At 44.1% G+C, this 20347-nt stretch overlaps 1 protein-coding gene across 5 annotated transcripts; it reads right to left on the reverse strand.

Annotated features, from left to right (window-relative positions):
• Positions 1-249: 249 nt before the first annotated feature.
• Positions 250-18736, reverse strand: scarb1 (scavenger receptor class B, member 1). Of its 5 annotated transcripts, XM_018745071.2 has the most exons (13): positions 18001-18736; positions 15598-15758; positions 12572-12713; positions 12126-12329; positions 11803-11898; positions 9433-9548; positions 8458-8624; positions 8199-8317; positions 4537-4610; positions 4294-4345; positions 3222-3368; positions 1992-2064; positions 735-828 (listed from the first exon to the last, which is right to left on the reverse strand). In XM_018745071.2, the coding sequence occupies exons 1-13, from the start codon at positions 18118-18120 to the stop codon at positions 815-817; spliced, it is 1485 nt and encodes a 494-aa protein (XP_018600587.1). In that variant the 5' UTR covers positions 18121-18736; the 3' UTR covers positions 735-814. The 5 variants fall into 5 exon arrangements, with proteins under 5 accessions (XP_018600586.2, XP_018600588.2, XP_018600589.2 ...); XM_018745070.2 differs by lacking the exon at positions 1992-2064 and having other exon boundaries at positions 250-828; positions 18001-18734; XM_018745072.2 differs by lacking the exon at positions 1992-2064 and having other exon boundaries at positions 250-828; positions 18407-18464.
• Positions 18737-20347: the final 1611 nt, after the last annotated feature.

The following is a 20347-nucleotide window of genomic DNA, read 5'->3' on the forward strand; positions in this document are numbered from 1 at the left end:
TTTATGATTTTAGTGCATATACATATATGTTAGGAAAATAAGCAGCTAAATATAGCAGCTTATTTCGTATGAGTGTATAATTATGTAGCACATAATAAAGCTAATTAAAATGAAGATTCTTTAAGGTGTTTACAGTTGTTCATCAGCCTGAAGCTAAACCTGAACAAAAGATTGAGGCAAAATTTATTTTTTAAAAAAAAAAAAAAAAAAAAAAAAAAAAAAAAAAAAAAAAAAAAAACACACCCCACACACACACACACACACACACACACACACACACCTTTCTTGAAATGGGTTATATCTTCCAGCAAAGAGGCCACAAAAGTGAAGTTTACCTCGACGTCTCACCCGATAAAAGTGTTTCGGTGGCAGGGAGCACTGCTGAACTGCTGATACCGGCTCCACTACGGTCCTCGGGCGCCTGCGGCAAAGTCCCTCCTACTCAGCAGAATTGCCCTTCGGCTGTTTATCAGGTCCGCAAAGTGGACAAAGTGCAGCTCAGCTCTTCTTTCATTGGGACGTGATCCGACGTGCAAAGGGAGAGGATTTTTGGACCGGTCCAGGTCCAAGTCCACTCGGGAACGGCGTCTCCGCACGATACGGACAGCCGCCGGAGATCTCCGGCGCTCGGAGTCCAGCGGGCCACAGAAAAACAGCTGGACGCACGGTGGACGCACGGCCAGTAATGCGAGGGGATCAGGGTTGGAGCACATGGGGAACGGGACAGTCTCGGTCTACGGCGTCCCGCAGCAAGGGGGCTCTTTCGGAAAGCGAGGGGTCCGGGTCTGCGCTCGGGGGGCGCCGAGCAGCATCCTCAGAGACGTGCTTCTGCACCGACGGGTAGAGAGAAGGCAGCGTTAGAACATGAACGTGCCAGGGACATCAACTCACTTACATCTCTTAGTTTGTTCATTCAGCCAACACTTGTCCGCAAAGCCGCTTGGCGTTACATTACTTAATTCTCCACCTATTTAAACAGCTGGGTAATTTTACCCGAGTAATTTAGGGCAAGTACCTTGCTCGAGGGTACTACAGCTGGAGGTGGGATTTGAACCCATGACCTTTGGATCTAAAGGCGGCAGCTTTAACCCTAAACCCTATCAGCTGCCTCAAACCCGAACCCACAGTCAAAGTGCAACAGAGAGCAGGACCGCCGGCCGTCAACGCCCACGGCTCGCAGGCTACGTGCAGAATTCAACGCTTCGTTTACTGCATCCAGCAGGATCCTTGGAAGAAGCACCTCAGTTTTCTCTTTTTTTTTTTTAAAATACACACACGAGCCTGTAAGACACGTTTCGTTATATAGATGTACACATATAGACGCGTATGGATCTGTCAACAAGTGTGTGACTCGAAGAAAGAGGAGCTGAACAGCCTTTTCTGCATGGAGAAAAAACAAACAAACAAACAAAAACAAACAAACACTTTGTACCACACGGGACTGAGATGCTTCGCTGCAGTTTGACTGTGCAGTTAGCGTGCGCTGACCGACACCTGTCGGTGTGACAACACACACACACACACACACACACACACACACACACACACACACACGTCTCCCCTCATCATTCTGTTTCTCAGAGTAACTGCCACGAAAGGATGGACGCGACACACGCAGACACACACGTTCACCGTCACCGATAGCCGCACTAGGAGTGGCGGCGGACTGGTGTGGAAATGAGGTATGTTCCCAGGGCAGTGTAAGGCCCATGACTTATTTACTATGGTAAGCGGGCAAAAACAACTATTTCAGTTAGACTCCCTAGCAGTTTAATTGCCTTCCATACACTGGAGGGTTAACACTGCAAAGTTTTGTTTATTCATTTCTGTAATTTTTTTTTTTTTTTTTTTTTTTTTTTTAAATGTTTCACAGCCAAAATACATACAAAAAAAAAGTGAGGGGCACAAGAAGCACGCACACACACATGCACACAGCTCCTGAGAAAGAGCACTGAAGGAAGGCAAGGTGTCCAAACCTTGTTTCTACCCACCTGCGGCCACGATAAACTTTTCGTTGTGCGTCTCATTAACGCTCGTGTCGCTTACTGTGCCTTTTACCGTGTCCTAAAAGACAATCGAGGCTCATTTAATGCGCTCAGGTGAGGACGCAGTCAGCCTTCACGACGGCTTTCTCGCACGGTTTAGGGGATCGGCCTTCAGCGCCTCGTCATTTCGTTATTCATGCAGCGCTAAAATTTGCAGCTTCCATAACCGATTAGACCGAGCAGCGCATGCAGTTAATTTGGAGATGTTCAGCAGCGACTCATTTCAGGCAACAGTTCCGATTAAGTTTGATCTCTGACGATTAGAAGTGTCCCGCAAAACTAATTTCCAATTTTTTTTTTTTTTTTTGGATTGTTGGATTTTACATGCATGTATCAGTAAATGTCCCAAAAAAAAAAAAAAATTCACAACAGCTGCCTTACAGAGACAAAACATAACACACAGTGATCTGGAAACAGTTTTACAGTTTCGTTCACGGTGGATTCACACGGCAGGTTCCAAACACACAGCAATCGTTCATTCGGTGTTTGAGAACAAAACGAAACCCTTTGCCCTTCAGCTCTGTTGACAGTTTAATGCTCCTCGGCCTCCAAGGGAGGAGGGGGGAAAAAAAAAAAAAAAAAAAAAAAAAAAAAGAAGCTCTGCTGTTCAAAACAGGTGTGTGTGTGTGTGTGTGTGTGTGTGTGTGTTAGTCAACACATTGAGGGAAAAACACAATTCCACCTGTTTTCTGCACTTTTTGCATTCAAATAACTAACAGTAAGAGTGAGAAGAGTGTCTGGAGAAGGGTCATGGCTTTAGGCGAGACTTGGAGTCCCCCCCCAATCTGCATCAGTGACAACACACTGTATTCTGCAGAATATGAGTGTTTGTAGGGTCAAGGTGGACTGTAAAGGACTCTGTGCGAGTTGTGTGTGTGTGAGAGAACAAACTGTACTTTGACCCTTCAACAGCCACAATTTTGTGTTAAAGGGACTTTTGAAAATATGTAGCTCTGTCCTGCCAGAACAACAGAAACAGGGACTTTAGCAGTCAAAAGGACATGATGTGCTGGGGGGGGGGGGGTACAACAGACCAAACAAAAAGATTGGAGGACAACGCAGGAAACTGGGATGGGGAAAACACAAAGTTGACCTTGTGTTAACGCAAAGCCATGCACTCACTAAAGGATGGACTCTGGGTTCGGGGGGGGGGGCATGCCAGGGTCCAATACCTACCTTGTCCCGGAGTTTCAAGAACAAGGCAGAGAGGACCAGGAAAAGGCCCAGTGCGATGAAGACGTACTGCATCACTTCCATGATAGTGGGAAGCAGCACCAGGTTAACGTAGAAGGTGGTGCGCACTGGGCCATCGATATACCCTTTCTGTGAATTATGAGAAACGGCGTAAAAGTGTCAGCATTCAAAATCGTTCGGTCGTTTCAGTTCCCACAGAAATTGACCGAAGTTCTAAAACAAGGGAGGAGGACCACGGTCTAGCCTATATTACCGATTACGTAGCAACCGGAGTCCGATTTACTAACAAAGCCTTGGCTGAGGCACGTTACTTTTCTAATTGTCATTTAAACAGTTACCGATAGGTGGGCCGAAATAAAAACCAGCGTTTACAGTGGTCTCCTCGCACCGAGACTGGACGATTCCATTCTGAAACACGTGGTGCACTGTGAACGATTTCAGCTGACTTACGGTCGAAGGGTTTGTTCATTTCAATTGGATGAACTGTATTCCGATTCAATGGTAACGCTGATGCACCACCAGTACTTCCAGTATCAGTACTGGTGACATTCACTGGAATCATCTATGTGGTCCAATGCACATACAGGCATCCCTCAATTTACAAACCCTTTAATCAAAACTTCGGTATAAGGTCTCTGGGCCTTTGATAATTTTTCATTTCCATAACAAAGTCAGTATAATGAAATCAACGCAAAGCGTCTCCAAACAAAATCTGAAAGTTACTTGTTACGCAAGTGAAGCGGAAATGCAGTACTGCTCTGTAGCCGGCGCTAGTGTACCATCAGCTGTTCCCCGTCGGGCTCCCGTCTCGTACTTTGAGCCTCGGCAGTCATTCTTGCACTGCCGCTGCACAAATGCCGTTTTAGGGTTTTCGGATGGACTGGGAACGTATTATTTTACCCGCTTGAAACAATGGCAAATATGGTTTCTATATGTAAAGTTTTACTATCTGCACTGCTCTCAGGAACAGATTAATTTCCTGAAACCGAGGGTTTGCTGTACTGGGGAGGACTTACAAATGAGCGATTAATGTTCTAAGTAGACACCACCTTACCTCTTCAAACCAGATCATGGGCATCACCACCTCAGAAATACTGTCAGTTTGACTGAAAAAACAAACACAAAACAATTTTTTTTTTTTTTTCCCGTCTGACCTCCTGAATAAGTTTAGCACAGATACGAAGTGGAGAAAACGAATCGAAATGCCACCAAGACACTCAGATTTAACCAAGAGTTCGACTTTATCAACCTTACAAAAGGTGGACAAGAGTTAGCGGGAAGAAACTGCCATGCTTACGAGATACCGAGCACCTTCTTCATGTACAGGTTCAGCTGGAGCTTGACGGACACATTGAGCGGCACCCCGGTCTCCTGTCAATCATACAGGGCTAAAGGTGAGGTGGGGGGGAGGGGGTAAATCAGTTTCACCAAGCTTCAGCAAGGCTCACAGTGCATCCTAAAGCATTCAGTCTTGCACATTTCCTCCTCATCACTGGGGTGTCGCATCCACACCCGTCCGTGCCGCCCGCTTCATCCAAACTTTCTCCAGATGATGCTTTATTCCAGCAAAATTAAAAAAAAAAGTGGGAACGAAATAAACCAAGAGGTGAAAACAGTGACATTATGCTTTGGATTCCACTTCTAATATTACTACACTACTGATTACACTGAACTTCGTGTATTCGAAATGGAAAACCATAAATTTAACCCTAAATGACAGTGTATTGTGTAAAGATTAATCTAGAAACACAATGTTATTTAATCCATAGGGTTAGAGTTTCAAAACATGACCTTCAAAGCCCCCACTCAGTCATTCCTATGCTAAAAAAGGACCTTTAGTTTAATTAACTAATTCTTAAGAAAAAAAAACATTAAATATTTGTTGCACTCAGGAGCACAGCTGTGCCCATGTCAGATGCAGGTACAGGACAGTCTAATGGACTGACCGGAGACGGCACGGAATATACACGATAAGCTTTAGAACAAAATATAAAACAACAAAGCAATAGGTTTATTTTACAATTATTTAACCCCACCCAGAATAGAAAAACTGGAAAGCATCAACTTCTTTAAAGTTCAGTACCCTGAATAACCTATGTTTTATGCCTTTATTTGTATGTAATTAAGGAATGTTTCAGGCCTCGTACGCCTTTAAGCAACAACACGAAGGCAAAAATACCGATAGGTCACACAGGTTTGGTCAAACATGACTTTTGTAATTATATCAGTTACGGCGATAACAAACGGTGCCTAAAATGAGCTTCAGCGGAGACAGAACAGCGTCTGTATTCACACACACTCCTCTCGAGAAGCCTGATCATTGCCATTTCAAGCCTCTAAGTCACAAGACATTTTTACATCACTGAACAACCGATACTGAAAAAAGGAATTGTATGGAAGAACGTCACCATTCAGAATTACATCGCATCCAGATGCAACCCCGTCTCCGCGACACCTTGACTGATGCAGAAATGCACCACGTGCTTCTTTCCGATATACAGTTTCTCCCGCAATGTCACGGAACCCATAGTTTGGAAGCTCTTGTGCTGCAGCACAACCTTTGTTACTTTGAACACAAACCCCTATATGACATATGTAGTATCATTTGACACCTCAAAGCTGGTGTCCATTTAATCTAGACCAAAAAAAAAAAAAAAGTGCAGTAACATTATTGCTGAGTAAGAACTCCTCCAGAGTTTTTCCCTTCTTTGCTAAGCAAACCAATAAAGTGATATCTGCAGGAGAAGCCAATAACTGAGTAAATAGTGTGACAGGTCCACTGTTCACGCCGATTTGTTTATGGGGCACAAAGGACCGTTTATTGGAGCTATAAAGTGGCATTAATTCCATGATACTATCATTATCTGTTGTGCTAAGTGACCCTCAGAGCAATTTCCAATTAGCGTATCAAACGTCCTTGGAGCGTGATATGACAAGTAACCACTTGGTACGTCTCCAAGGTTTGGCAACCACGCAAACGAGGACGAGACGGAGCCAAACTCCTCGGGAGGTCGAAGTTCGGAGACGGACGCTACGGGCCGCTGTCCCACGGGGCAGTCACAGGAGAGGACGGCGGGAGCAGCGGGACAAGGTGTGAAACCGGGACAAACGGGACAGGTTACAGGACACGTGACAAGATCCAAAACCTGCTGGCAAAAGCAACAAAGATATTTATCTAGCCAATTTAGATATGATGGGAGCGGTCCAACTTTTATTGTCGCTGGCAGATAGACGATGGGGAGAGTGCACGACGACGTGTCAAAGTCAACGCCGGCCGAGACGAATAAAGAGACGGCACTCGCTGCGTCTGTCCACGTCGACACTGCCCCTCGCATCACAAGCTATTGGACGACCTGCCAAGTTTGACAACACAATGCATAGAAAAAGTGCCTTTCAAAGAAAAATGCTGGAAGTGTAGTGGACAGAGCTGCTGCTGCCTCTGGAGCCAAAGGGCACAACTTCAAATCCCACCTCTGGCTCTAGTACTTTCCAGAACAGTACTTGCCCTAAAGTGCCCCAGTTAAAAAGCCAGCTGTACAAATGGGTGAATGATGGTAAGAAACTCAGCTTTGTTCGTCACCTTAGGGAAAAGCATCAGCTATATGAACAAAAGTCAAATGGTACAATCGATAATACCAAGCGCCTCGATATGACCGGGGTCGGAGTTCCAAGTTGAAGTTTCGGACCAGAGCCGAGCAGCTCCGGGTTCCGCGCCTGTCGGTCGGATTATTTTACACCTAATATAAAATCAGGCCGTAGAAAAGAGGGGTTGAGACGAAGACAAAGTTGCCACTGTCACCCTCAGTGCAGATGCTCACCTGTACCCTGCACCACATCAAGGCTGCATGTAAGGGCACCAGAGTAAAAGAAAGCTTTCAAGTGTGTTTGGTTAAAAATTGTTTGCCTTATATTTAACACACACGCGCGCACACACACACACACACACACACACACACACACACACTATATTAAAAATACCAAAAGCTAGTTAAGCTTACAATACTGTTACCCTCCCTCCCGCCATGCTGCCTAAAACAACTCGCCCACTGGCACCGAGCCGACAGGTTCATCCCCCACCTTCCCGTTTACACGGTAAAATAGCAGTGACCCTACTAGACCTGTGGGAATAATGAGGCACAGCAACCAAACTGATAAGGTAAATGTCAACATCATGATCCGGGGATGGGGGGGGGAATGACTGTGGGAGACATTGACTCGAACAGAAATAAAAACCTATCAGACAATGCGTTGCTTAGCAACGGAAGACACAGTATTATGATTGCAGAGTGTCTTTAATATCATGCCTCCTGGCCTTCGAATTACCATTAAGCCTCGATTTGTTTTTAAGGAGTCAGAACCAAAAAGTCAGCGATGAACAAGCACGCAGAGCAAAGATGGCAACTGCGCCGAGGGAGCGGATGCTTCCTTCATCCCGGAAAGAGCGTAAGCAAGAAATGAACACAACGAATTTTCAAAGTAGAATTTTCAGCTCCCTTGGGCTAGGAAATGTGTGCCACGCCAATGAATGTTGAAATTACGACTATAACCTGACTGCCATAAACTGTATAAAATCCCAGAATGTTCACACAGTATAAAAGCCCAAAATGCAGCTTCAAAAGCTGCTGGAGACTTAATTTATTAACTGGTGTTGAACTAATAGCAGCCTGTAACACAATCTGTATTTCTGTGTCATTTCCACTTCCAGCAGTAAATATGACATTTAAAAAAAAAAAAAAAAAAAGCATAAACATGTGGGCACAGTTACAGTATTGTCAAACGATATGCATTTTAACACTGCACATCCTACAGGGAAGAATTTTTTTTTTTTAAAAGGATCAATTAAAAAAAAAAAAAGCTTAAAAATGACAAGTAAAACTATAAAGAAGAGCACAAAAAGCAGCGTTAAGCAGCGTTTCCTCTGAACAAAGAGGGGCACCGCTGGCGGACGGGGTTACTCACTGGATGGATGTCAATGAAGAGGCCGTGCTGCTCCTCCGTTGGGTTCAGCCCAAGGACAAACTCCCGCAAGACCGGATCCCCGTTGTAGAAGTGGGGGTGGGACATGAACACCGGGGCATCTGAAGGGGAACAACAGACGCCATCGGATCAGCACTTGGACATTAAGCGTCGGCGACTCGGGGGATGCTGGGAGACGTCAAGGCCGTTTGCGCCAAGACTTGAATTGAGAGGGAGGTTTTCCCCAGGCGGAAACACTCACCATGCCTGCAACTGCTGACATTCATGATGCCAGACTGGCGGCAGGGGCAGAAGCCCTCGTTCGGGGGGTAGTCTGTCCCGTTGGCAAAGAGGGTTTTGGGCGCCACGAAGCGGAAGAAAGGGATCCCACTCGTTACCCCGGGCCTTTCGTAGACCAGCTCCATCGACCTGGGCAGAACGAGCGAAGTGTGCTGTGGATGAGCCCAACCCTAACATACGAGTCCGCCGTTAAGAGTAGGATGACGATGATGGGAAGCTATGAAAATGAGCTACTGGAGGATGGCGAAAGGTCACCGTCAGCTGCTCAACAGGTAATAAGTAGAGTTGCACAAGCACAAAAACTACAAGCACAGTAGCAAATGAGCCCATTTCCCAATCAGATATGCAGGAACCTCCTCAGTTGTACTCTGGTAAAATTACAGTATACACCGCAGCCAGAACCAACGCTGTAAAACCTCCACCGTGGTACACTGGCGAGTTCTCTCCCACTGGGCTTCCCTCCTGCTTGTTGCTCACAGGAGAACATCTGTCCAACTAGTCAACGAGCACAATTTGGTTCTCAAATGGAGCTCTTCCATCACAATCGAGCCTCAAATTTCCAGTCCCCCGAGCGAATTCCTCAGAGGAGGTGAGCACCGCTGTAGTTTCCATGAAGTACAAAATGAGTATTCAACTAATGGCCATGACTCAACTGGGAGGAGAAGGGGCTTCTACAAAAGACGTGTGAAAAATGTCACATCATGTATGTCATTCAATCATGTGAGCAATAATCTTTTAAAAAAAAAAAAAAAAAAAAAAAAAGGGAGGGGGGGGGGGGTTTTAAAATGCACAGGAACTCCTATTGGTGCTATAATTTCACCAAACGATTCCTGAAAGGTCTCCATTTAGAAACGTCATGAGATAAGGGACCTGGTGACAGCTACCACTTTTTTTTTTTTTTTTTTTTTTTAAATAACAACAAAGTAAATCACATTACCGACATGCATCTGGACTGTAGAAAGGCAGGGTAGACTCTTCGGTCATGAAAGGTGGCCACATCTGGCCTGCTGTTCCGTTGATCATATTGCACTGCTCCGTTCTCCAGTAGTTCACCTGCACCAAGCAAACAGACCCGGTGAGGAACTTGAACTAACTGGTGACCCTTCGCTCCAGGGAGGAGCAACGAGTCCCAGTTCGGCAGGAAAGGCGCACAGAGCCGAGTCAGACTGAAGAAATGTTTCCGGAGAAGTCCGCCCAGATTCTCGAAGCGTGATGTGGGTCCTTTCCCAGAGCTCAAACAGGAGCCCGAAACAGGGTGGTTAAGCAGCCTCCGGAGAACCGGGACAGGGTTCCTCCCTCAACCTGCGAGGGACACTAAAAACTCGTAGAGGAAACCAGGAGAATGAGCTTCCCGCCGCACTACAGAAGTGCGTTACCGCTCCAGCGCCTCTACAGGACGTCCTCAAATTACGAAGGAGTTCCGCTCCAACGACCTCACCACAAGTCAGCTTCATAATTCACAAACCCCCTTACAGTGCACAATATAAACCAGATATATAAACAATTACATTTATTCATTTAGCTGACACTTTTCTCCAAAGCAACTTACAACGTTTGGTTATAATTATAACCAGACAAGCTTCCAAATATTTACACATATATACTGCTGGGTAATTTTTACTGGAGCAATTCAGGGTAAGTACCTTGCTCAAGGGTAGCACAGCCAGAGGTGGGATTCAAACCCGTAACCCTTGGGTCTAAAGGCAGCAGCTTTGTCTACTAGGCTACCAGCTGTTGCGTCATGACAATTAACATGCACTAATGCTACACTGGATAACACGGATTTGTCTTTTCCTTCTTCACACTAATTTATGAAATTAGTCCTATTAAAACGACACTAAGAGGCATTTTCTGTGCTGCACTATTATTTTCACTTTCATCTCTAAATCTGTTTTCTTTTGCTTTTTTCACATCTGCACCAGCATAATATTTACAGTTTCTGCAACTAGCTAATCTACACAAATGTAACTTGAAACACTACACTAAAACAAAACAAAACAAAACAAAACATTCCTATAAATGAAACAGGACCGCTGATGGTGCAGGGTGGCACGCCCACCTTATTGCACACCAGATGGTGCAGTTCTCATTGCAAAAACCAATCAGGACTCTAATACAGGACCCTGGTTATGGTCTACAAATGTGTCAACAGAACTGCTCCCAGCAATTTACAAGACTCAACCGCTACACTCCAACCAGACCACTGTACTCTTCTACACCTGCCCGCTTGGCGATTCCGCGTATGCCAGGTAAAGCACGGAGGTTCTCTGTTCTGGCTCCGTTGTGGTGGAACGACTTCCTCTTTCACTTAGAACTGCTGAATCCCTGTCCACATTTAAAAAGGATCTGAAAACTCACCTCTTCCAGACTCACTTGGCCCATGATCTCCTAAGTTCATGTAAGGTGTAAATGCACTATAACTTTAAGATAATGCCCAGATAAACCCTTACACAGCTACTCTTGTAAAGTAATATGAATGTTTGTGTATCTCCAAAAACACTTAATTACCAGGAAGGTGATCAGGAATCACGGATCTTCCGATAGTTTTATGCAGCTACTTATGCGATGCACATTAGTTCATAGGGTGGAAAGACACTAACTGTACTTAGACATAAATGCAAACGCGTAATTGTCTTCTGATGTAATGCACAGATTGCGTTTTCTGTAAGATATAAGTTGCTTTGGAGAAAAGCGTCTGCTAAATGAATAAATGTAACATTAATGGGACGGCCATCGTAAGTGCTGGTCGCATATTTTGGAAGGCAAGGACCACCTGTGTATCCCAACATCGCAATGTCTTCTGCAACCTAACGGTTCCGCTTCCACACGGCGCCCTTCGTACCGTCCAGCAGCTACTCACGCAAAAAGTCATGTTATCAGGAAAACGTTCAATAAATGTGTCCGTTGATCACAACTCTTTGTCAGTTGCAAAATGCAGTTTCGTGAACCCTCAGCTGTGTGTCACTTCAGAGAAAGTCTGTCCTTCCGCTGTCAGTAACTAACTGCCTCTCCTAATACACGGTTGTTGTGGTCCGGAGCCTATTCCACAAGTGTAAGGCAGGCTATGCTCGGGACAGAACGTCGGACCATCACAGGGCAGTCAAGCTCACACATGCACACCGAGGGCAACGTGGAGCAACCAGCTGACCGAAAACACATCTTTGGAATGTGGGAGGAAAGCAGACACCTGGGAGAAACTCGTGCGGACAGGGCGAGAACACGTACACACTTGGGGTAAAGGGTCTGCTCAACGAACAAATGTCATTGTATCTACTGTGTTCTTTGTCACACGAGTCATTTGACTCACCTTCTTAAGCCCGTTCCAGGAATCCACTTTGTGAACCTTCCTAATGTCATCCTGACCCGTGAAGACCGTGAAGAGCCCAGTGTTGGAGTTGTTGAACTACAGGCAGGTCGAGAAACACCGGGTCATCATCCTCTCAAATTGACCCATTTAGAAACCCCCGCTCCCTCTTTTTGCAGGTTCTGGACACAAATGACAACTTGAATCCAACAGAGATCTCGCAACAGGAACAACCTTCTGAGGAAATGCCAGCGAAAGGCACACAAGGACTTCCTTGTGACATGCACACGCGTGCAGAACTGGCCGGTCAGGAAACAAGTACACACCTCAGAGAAAAGCCCAAACTTGCCCGTGGTCGGCAGCATGCCCGGGAGATACTTGTTGAGGAAGTCCACCAGCTCGCTGTCGTACCCCCACATGAGCTCGCCCACGGACTTGTTGAGGAAGGCATTCTCATTGAAGGTCGTGAACGTGGCGCTCATCACCAAACGCACTGGAAGCGGCATCTTCTCCATCATCACTGCTGCACCCTGGCAGAGGGGTAGAGGAACAGAGCACAGCAAGTTGACAACAAAGGAGTTAAGAGACAAAGCCTCATGACAGGAACCCAACTGTATCGTCAAAGCCTTAGTCAAACCGATGCTCCTCAGACTTGGACTTAGTCCTTGTGCCGTTTCACTGTGTATCACTTTGCAGATGTTTTCAGGGAATTCGGGAGGATTTTACCATGGTTTTGATGGAGTAACAGACATAAAAAGCGTAAAGCCCGTACCAGAACCAGCATGTTCGGGATGACGACCACATCAGACTCGTCGCCCACAGACATGTCCCTCACAAAGTGGTACTGCCGGTACTCCAGGTATGACACCGTGTTGTTCGGATGGAACGTGATGTTGTCCTTCTGACGGTACTCCCTACAGAAGAGGGAGGGCAACGGTGAAAGTCATGGCTTGAGCGAACGCTCCCACAGCCCCATTTCGAAAGATACACGATGCAACGTTACAGCAACGATGTTGTCACAAGGATGTCGTGACAATCAGAAGTCAAAGTTCCTCAAATTTAACATCTCAAAACTGAGAAACTGTTCTAGTCAAGACATTTTTACAACCACTCAGCACTTCTTTACTGCATATGACTCTTTGAGGAACTTGTAGGGTCTTCCTCAAGCCCTTTGTCATGCATTTCTCCAAAGAGCAAGTTTTTGTTGCTTCCTGGTGATCGGACAAAGTCATACGACACCTTACACGCATGTTTCAACCAATCATGTGCCTGTTCTTGTCTGCAAATCAGGAAGTCATGGTGGGAAAGCAGAGCTCAAACCGTCACCCATGAACTGCACAAACATCTCCAGAAAACACCACAGATTAGTCACGGGGAATGAAGGACATCAACATTATGTACACATACCAGTCCCTTCCACTGAAACATTTCCATTTCTCACGATAACATCCAGAATATACTGATTTGACCATCGTTTTGATTAGTGATCACTTTCAGACAACGTTTTTTTTTTTTTTTTTTTAACTTTAAAAAAAAAAAAAAAAAAAAAAAAAAAAAAACGCATTTTGTACTGAAGGTATAAAGAAACTCCAAACAGTATTATATTGCCTACAGGTTGATGGTAACAATCCATTTTAAGTGATGAAACATGGGCAATACCACTGAAAATTTAAGCTACATATGGGAATTTTAAGACAATCATTTATTTCTTGCATTTATACATTTATTGCAACAGAGTACCTCAAAATAGCTACCACAGTAAAGCCCTATGACAAGGTACTGACCACTCCATGCATTTCAAGGACTGGCCTCCCTCGGTCACATACCACAAAAAACACACCCCTTATTTCAACCCTTTTTTTTGGGGGGGAGGACAGTTGTAGAGTGGTCGGCCTGTCTACAACATGCTACGTTTACTGTAAATTATGGTCAGAAAACATTTTCTTATCTGGGATTAGATTCTTTTTTAAAAAAGTATTCAAAACCTCTCAAGGGGAATTTGTGGGATGACTAAAGAACAAATTATATTATTTGAGGGATGAGTGTGTGTGTGTGTGTATATATATATATATATATATATATATATATATATATATATATATATATATATATATATATATATATATATATATATATATATACACACACACACACACACACACACACACACACACACACACACACCAAAATCTCAAAATTACAGTTTGGGTGTCCCTATTACACTTACTATAATTTACTTCTTCCTTTATTATTCACCATATTGGCTTCACTTCTGTGTGTGCTTCATTTGTGCCTGCGATATGGCTTGCTGTAGAAGTGTCTGGAACAGAGTATTCCTACAACAGGTAAAATTCCTCTAGACTGGGACTGGGTCAAGGAAAACCTTGGAAGACTTGTGTCTGGTATAAGGAGATAACACTCCACGTTGAGCAGTATTGAGAGACAGGAGAGAGGTGCAAGTACTCCCATCCGTGACAGTGAAAATGTCGTGAGAAATATATTAATGTAATAATAACAACCCAACTTAAGCTTATTGGGTCTCATTATCAAAAAGGTAACAGAACCTCAAAAAAGATCAACACCCAACACAGTCCAGAAGTGTAACGCAGGCAACCAAAAAAAACTGCACAGAAAAATGTGCCTGAGCAGCACAAAACTGATACACACTTAACACAAAGTATTACTGAAGAAAAAGGAGGTATTACTGTATTATATGTGAGGGCTGAATATTTCTGCAAAACCCTTTTTTCTTTTAAAAAAAAAAAAAAAAAAAAACAATAAAATTATGTCAAGGTCATATTTTTGAGTCTCATCAGGAAAGCACCCGACATGCAAGGTAAACTCAAGCTTTTGACTGGTCCTCTGCATGTTTAAGGAGCACAAGTGTTTTTGAGGAAAAAGTCGTCGGACGGTTACGCAACAGCCCTCCTGCAAGAGCTTCGGCCTCTTCGCGCAACTCAAACCGGACGCCTTGCAGGGGAGCACAGCTCTGACCGGAGGAGCAACGGAAATCCTCACACCAGCAGCCAGCAAGTCACTCAAATCACTTCTCGCATGTTCATCTAGTCATCTTTTCAGCAATGAAACTTAGTGTTACGCTGCCGACAACGACACACCCATTTAGAAAGCAGGTCAAATTAGATCAAAATGTATTGCTGGGGACAGCCGGTAGCATAGCGGTTAAAGCTCCTGCCGTGGGACTCAAAGGTCACAGGTTTGAGCCTCACCTTCGGCTGTAATACCCTTGAGCAAGGTACTTACCCTAAATTACTCCAGTAAAATTACACAGCTGTATAAATGGGTGAATAAGTCACGTTGGAGAAAAAGCATCAGTTAAATGAAATGTACTTGTATTTTTTTTTAAATTAGGAAAGGTTTGAGGGAACACAGTAGCAGTGTTTTTTTTTTTTTTACTCTAATTGTGTATATATGAGAAGACATTATTTCCTATTACACAATGTTCAATTCGCTCCCTGTGCTAAAAGTATCTAGACCCTCATGCATTTTTCAATGTAAAATGAATCTAAAATGTTTAAAAGTACATTTGAATTTTCGTTCTAAATATTTTTAGTGGGTTGACCCCTCATAATAAATATGAAAGCTTGATTTTTTTTTTTTCCCAGGGAACTCTTATTTATGGGGTTCACATTTTATCCTCTCACAGAAGAGGAGGCAACATAACGGAAGACTTTGAATTTTGACTTTCACATTTTTCAGAAATACTGTACTGGCTTTCTTATTTATATGTTTTTCATGGAGGTGGTGCACCTTTCACAGAGTGCATAGGAAAAGTCATACCTGTAGACATAAGGGCCCCTTTGTTCCACCATCGGCTTCTCTCCACGAAGAATCTCTTTGGGGTTGAGAACGTTGAAGAAGTAGACCGACATGAAGAACGGCACAGGAATGTCTTTCCACATGGTGTAAGACAGACTGTTTTTTGGGTTGATCTCCACATTCTGGAACAAGAGACAATGGTTTTCACGTATGTGCATTATACTGGAGCAGACAAAGTAGAAAGTACAGAAGGGAAGGTGTGGTAGGCTACGTAAGGAATTAAACCAGCTCTTTAGTGACTGCACACGTTGCCCAAGTTAAAAAAAGATTGACTCACTTCTAACATTCAAACACTGGTATTGGGAATTGTCACCGAAGAATGAGTACTATTGTGTAACACAACCCCAAAACAATGATCTTTCAGAAGAAAGCAATAAACCGTTATGAAATCCTGTCTGCTGCTACGAATATAACAAGCTGAAATATGCCTGGTGAACGTCGCAGTAACATTCAGCAAAACTGTAACTATCGGAGCCTTTAAGTACATGGGGTACGAAATGACGCCATCGGTAACTGTTCAGAAGATACTCGCAAATAGTTTATGATTAAGAGAAAACGGTGATCACATCTCATTTATTTCCCCCCTTTCCAACATTTGGCTTAGAGGGGTTTACACAACCATTAAATAACCCATTTACAAAATACACTGGCTGAAAACAGAGGGGGTGCGGTAACGCAGTGGGTTGGACCAGGTCCTGCTCTCCAGTGGGTCTGGGGTTCAAGTCCCGCTTGGGGTGCCTTGCGACGGACTGGCGTCCCGTCCTGGGTGTGTCCCCTCCCCCTCCGGCCTTACGCCCTGTGTTACCGCGTAGGCTCCCGTAACCCTGTATGGGACAAGCGGTTCTGAAAAATGTGAAAACAGCCATCTAGGACACTCATCTAACATTTAGCACATATAAGACGGCGCAGAAGGAGCCTTTCATGCTTAAATATCATGGATGTTTTAATAAAGTTTTATGCAGCTACTTGTGTGATGAACGTTGGTTCATATGGTGAAAATAAACTAACTGTACTTAAGAATCACACATCTGTATCAAAGTGTCTTTCTGCTAATGTAATGAACACATTGTATTTTCTGAGATGTTCGTCGCTTTGGAGAAAAGTGCCTGATAAATGAATACATGTAAATAAGAGCATTAAGCACAAAACCTGTCACTCCACTGAAATTCCAGATGACAATCTGAGCAAAGACCAAATGCATAATATTAAATAATCAATATATAAAATAATTTATAAATCTCAAGATACAGCTGCATGCAAGTTGACCAATGCATCTTCACAGATTGCCCTTTACTCTGCATGTGGTACGTTTTTCCACACTGACTTCTGGCAAACACTCACAATAATAATACTGACATACTTGAGGCGTTTCTGCAGAGGTAAAAAGAACATAAACGGCATGAAAACAGCATTACGAGTGTCCAAAACGTGTTCGCGCCCAGACCGCTATGGGTCCCAGAGAGGAGCCCTGAGGAACCCCGAGGAACCCCAGAGCAAAGCGCATCTTATGAACCTCATATGAATTAAGTCCCCGCTTAAGTTCGCTCACTAAATAACATCCAAAGAAGGTACGAGCGCAGGGGGGGACCGCAGATTTCCATCACAACCGTTAAATTAAATATTTGTGTCGCTGTAGCCTTTGTATCCAGTAAAGCTCTGGAAAGTGTTTCAACACCTCTGAATAAACAGTTGACAGGTGTCGTCCCCATTGGAGACACGACCACGATGGAGATGTTCCTAAGAGCTGTAAGTGTGTAGATGTATGTACATGATGATCTACACATATATGTATATAACAGAGGGGCGTCACAAAAACCTGGTAAATCCTTATCTTACATTTAAATTTTCTAAGAATGTAAGAGTGTGTTATATCTGTAGGTCCTTCTAGAATCGTGACTTTAAACCCCCTGCTGCGGTCCTCAGCGTATAGCGTTTCTCACCACAAGTTGTATCCAGGTGAAGCAGTAAAACAGAGTTCGAAACAGGGTAAGAACGGCCGCGCTGAAGTTACGGAGTGAAAAGCAGCGAGAAAAGTGTTCAATTAACGCGGTTCCTCCTTCCTTTCGCCCCGAACTTAAGTTAAGCACGATCGCTGCGACACGACAAACTGACACAAAACAAACCGAAGACGCTCAGCGGATCAGTTCGGTTCGGCTCCCGCCTTCCCTTCGTGTTCACACATGATCGTGTGATGTCTGCGCTCCGGTCGAATCGCATCAAACCCCAGGACGGACAGACGGACGGACAGACACAGCAGCGGACTCCGGGGCGACCCGACCCGACCCGAGCGGACCCAGAGCAGAGGTACTTTGACTTTTCACAACACTGCAGCGCAGCATCTCGCCCTCGCTTTACTCTACTTACCTTCACTATCTGGTCGTCTATGACAATCGGTCCCACGAACACGAGAATGACCCCAAAAACCGCCGTGAGGATCCCCGCGATTCCGAGCCCGACTGCTAACTTGGTTCTGGAAACAGCCATAAGTTACGACGTGCGACTCGCTCGAGTCCCGCCCCGGCAAGTAATTTATTAAAAGTAACAATTAATTGCCCGTTACTTAATGAGAGACACTTTACACCGCGCTGTACCGGATTATTTTATCGGCGCAAAAATAATCACTCAGTCGGTCAGCGCGTTCGCATTGATTGATCCCTCCGCGGGCTGCGCGCGCCAGACGATGTTCCGCGTGTCGCGCTCCAAGCACGGGCACGTTAAGTGCGTCTCTCGCACGTGATGGCGAACAGCAAAGCGGCTCGTCTGATTTCACCTATAAAGCTCACGTCTGTCTTCGATAAGCCAGACTCAGCGGAGGGGAGCCCCTCAGCTCTCATGTTTATGGTGCTCGCGTGACCACACCTCCTCGCGAGCGCGTTCGGAACTTGTAGTTTTAGCGCGCTCTCCACGTATCCCGCCTCCTCTCGAAACAAAGAAATTCCAGCCGCTTAACACGAATAACTCGTATCAACGGGCTGCTAATAAAACCACCGACGCCGCAAGGTAAAGGCGGGCGTCGGAAAGAAAAAAGCCACGTGTATCGTGCGGTTATTATTTTTTCGCTTTTTCGCCGTCCAATCAGCACACGCGTTAGTGTGCGGCCGCTTCGCTGCACGTGCGCACTACACAAAGGCCCCCATTGGTGTGACGTAATAAAGGAGGCGGAGTTTCGCGCGAAACGCGCTTCTTCCAACCTGAATGTATTGTATTATTATTTTTTTTAGTAAGTACTTGTGTGTTTTTTCTTCAAGTTACTTCACATTCTCATTGTATTGTCCCTCTAAAAACGAGACAACAGTAACTTGGCCTCAATTTTGTTACACATTTGCAGGTGAACCCTTCTTTATTAGTTAATGTTAAACATACCGAATGATTGAAATATTGAATGAATGAATGAACTTTATCGCCAAGTATGTTTACACATAGTATACAAGGAAGGAATTCGTCTTGGTGACAGAAACTTACACAGCACAGACAGAATGACAGTGACAAGAAGACACAGAGATAATAAAAGTAGAGTGGGCTAATAAAAGATTAAAAAAAGAAATATATTAGAGTATAAAGTACATTAAAGTCATTTTTTTAAAAGTACATAAATACCGTGGAAGAATCAATAACGAGTCATTAATATGCGGACGGAAAGGTTCCGTTACCTCATTGATAGACATTTCCATTGAGCTGCGGCGAATTAGTTTTAGAAAACAAAAATAAAACACAAATTGTAATTTGTAGTTGAGCTGAATTACTACCGAAGTAATAAAAAATAAACAATTAATGAAAAGATTTTAAAAAAGAAAAAAATTCTAAAATCAGAAAAAAACACCGACGACTTAGCATTATCTGCAATAAATGAATTAATTTAACGTACTTGATTTTTGAAAAACGTCACAAAAACCTTCATGTTATTACAAAAACTACACTAAAACATAGATTTTTTTCAACACAATACCTTTTTCACATCGACGATACAAAATTCTTCTCCTTCCTTGTTCTCATTGTCTGGGCTGCAATGAAATTGAAACACATAAGAATTTAATATTCGTATAAAATACAAATTAAAGAAATATGTTATTTCTTGATCTCCATCTTTACATGTTAAACATCCTTCTCTTTTCTGCCCTTATCTTATGTAAATTAGACCAGAAATGCACAGTTCTGAAGTGACCAGACTCAGCTGTGCGGCTCCCTATTATTTACACTAGTAAAGTAAACTAATACAGCCTCAACCTGAACCAGTGCTTCTATTTTACCGTAGATGCTGTCAAATATTTCAAATTGTGGGAACAGCAATGGGCTCAAGAGCTGAGGACAGGACCTGTCATTCCGGAGTGGTGAACTTCTTGAGCTCATTTACATTTACATTTACATGTATTAATTGTATGAATTAAATGTGTTCACTACATGAGCAGGAAGAGACACTTAGATACAGACGTGTGATTCTTAAGAGCAGTTAGTTTGTTTCCACCACATGAAGCAACGTTCATCACGAGTAGCTGCATTTCAAGAGAATTAAGGAGAAAAAAAATCGCAGTAACGACCCCCCCCCACCCAACACCCCCAGGTTTTCCTTCCCCTTGTCACGGTTTCACTGCGGTAAAGTAGTTGGATTATCTGCCAATTTGCGGTAACAGGGTTGCGGCCACTAATATGTCGGCCTGGACACGATGACGTACAACTCTTAGTGGCTTCCCAGAATGTTGGACGCATCCGCAGG

The sequence above is a fragment of the Scleropages formosus genome, chromosome 6 (genome assembly GCF_900964775.1).
Source record: "Scleropages formosus chromosome 6, fSclFor1.1, whole genome shotgun sequence".
Taxonomy (NCBI): Eukaryota; Metazoa; Chordata; class Actinopteri; order Osteoglossiformes; family Osteoglossidae; genus Scleropages; species Scleropages formosus.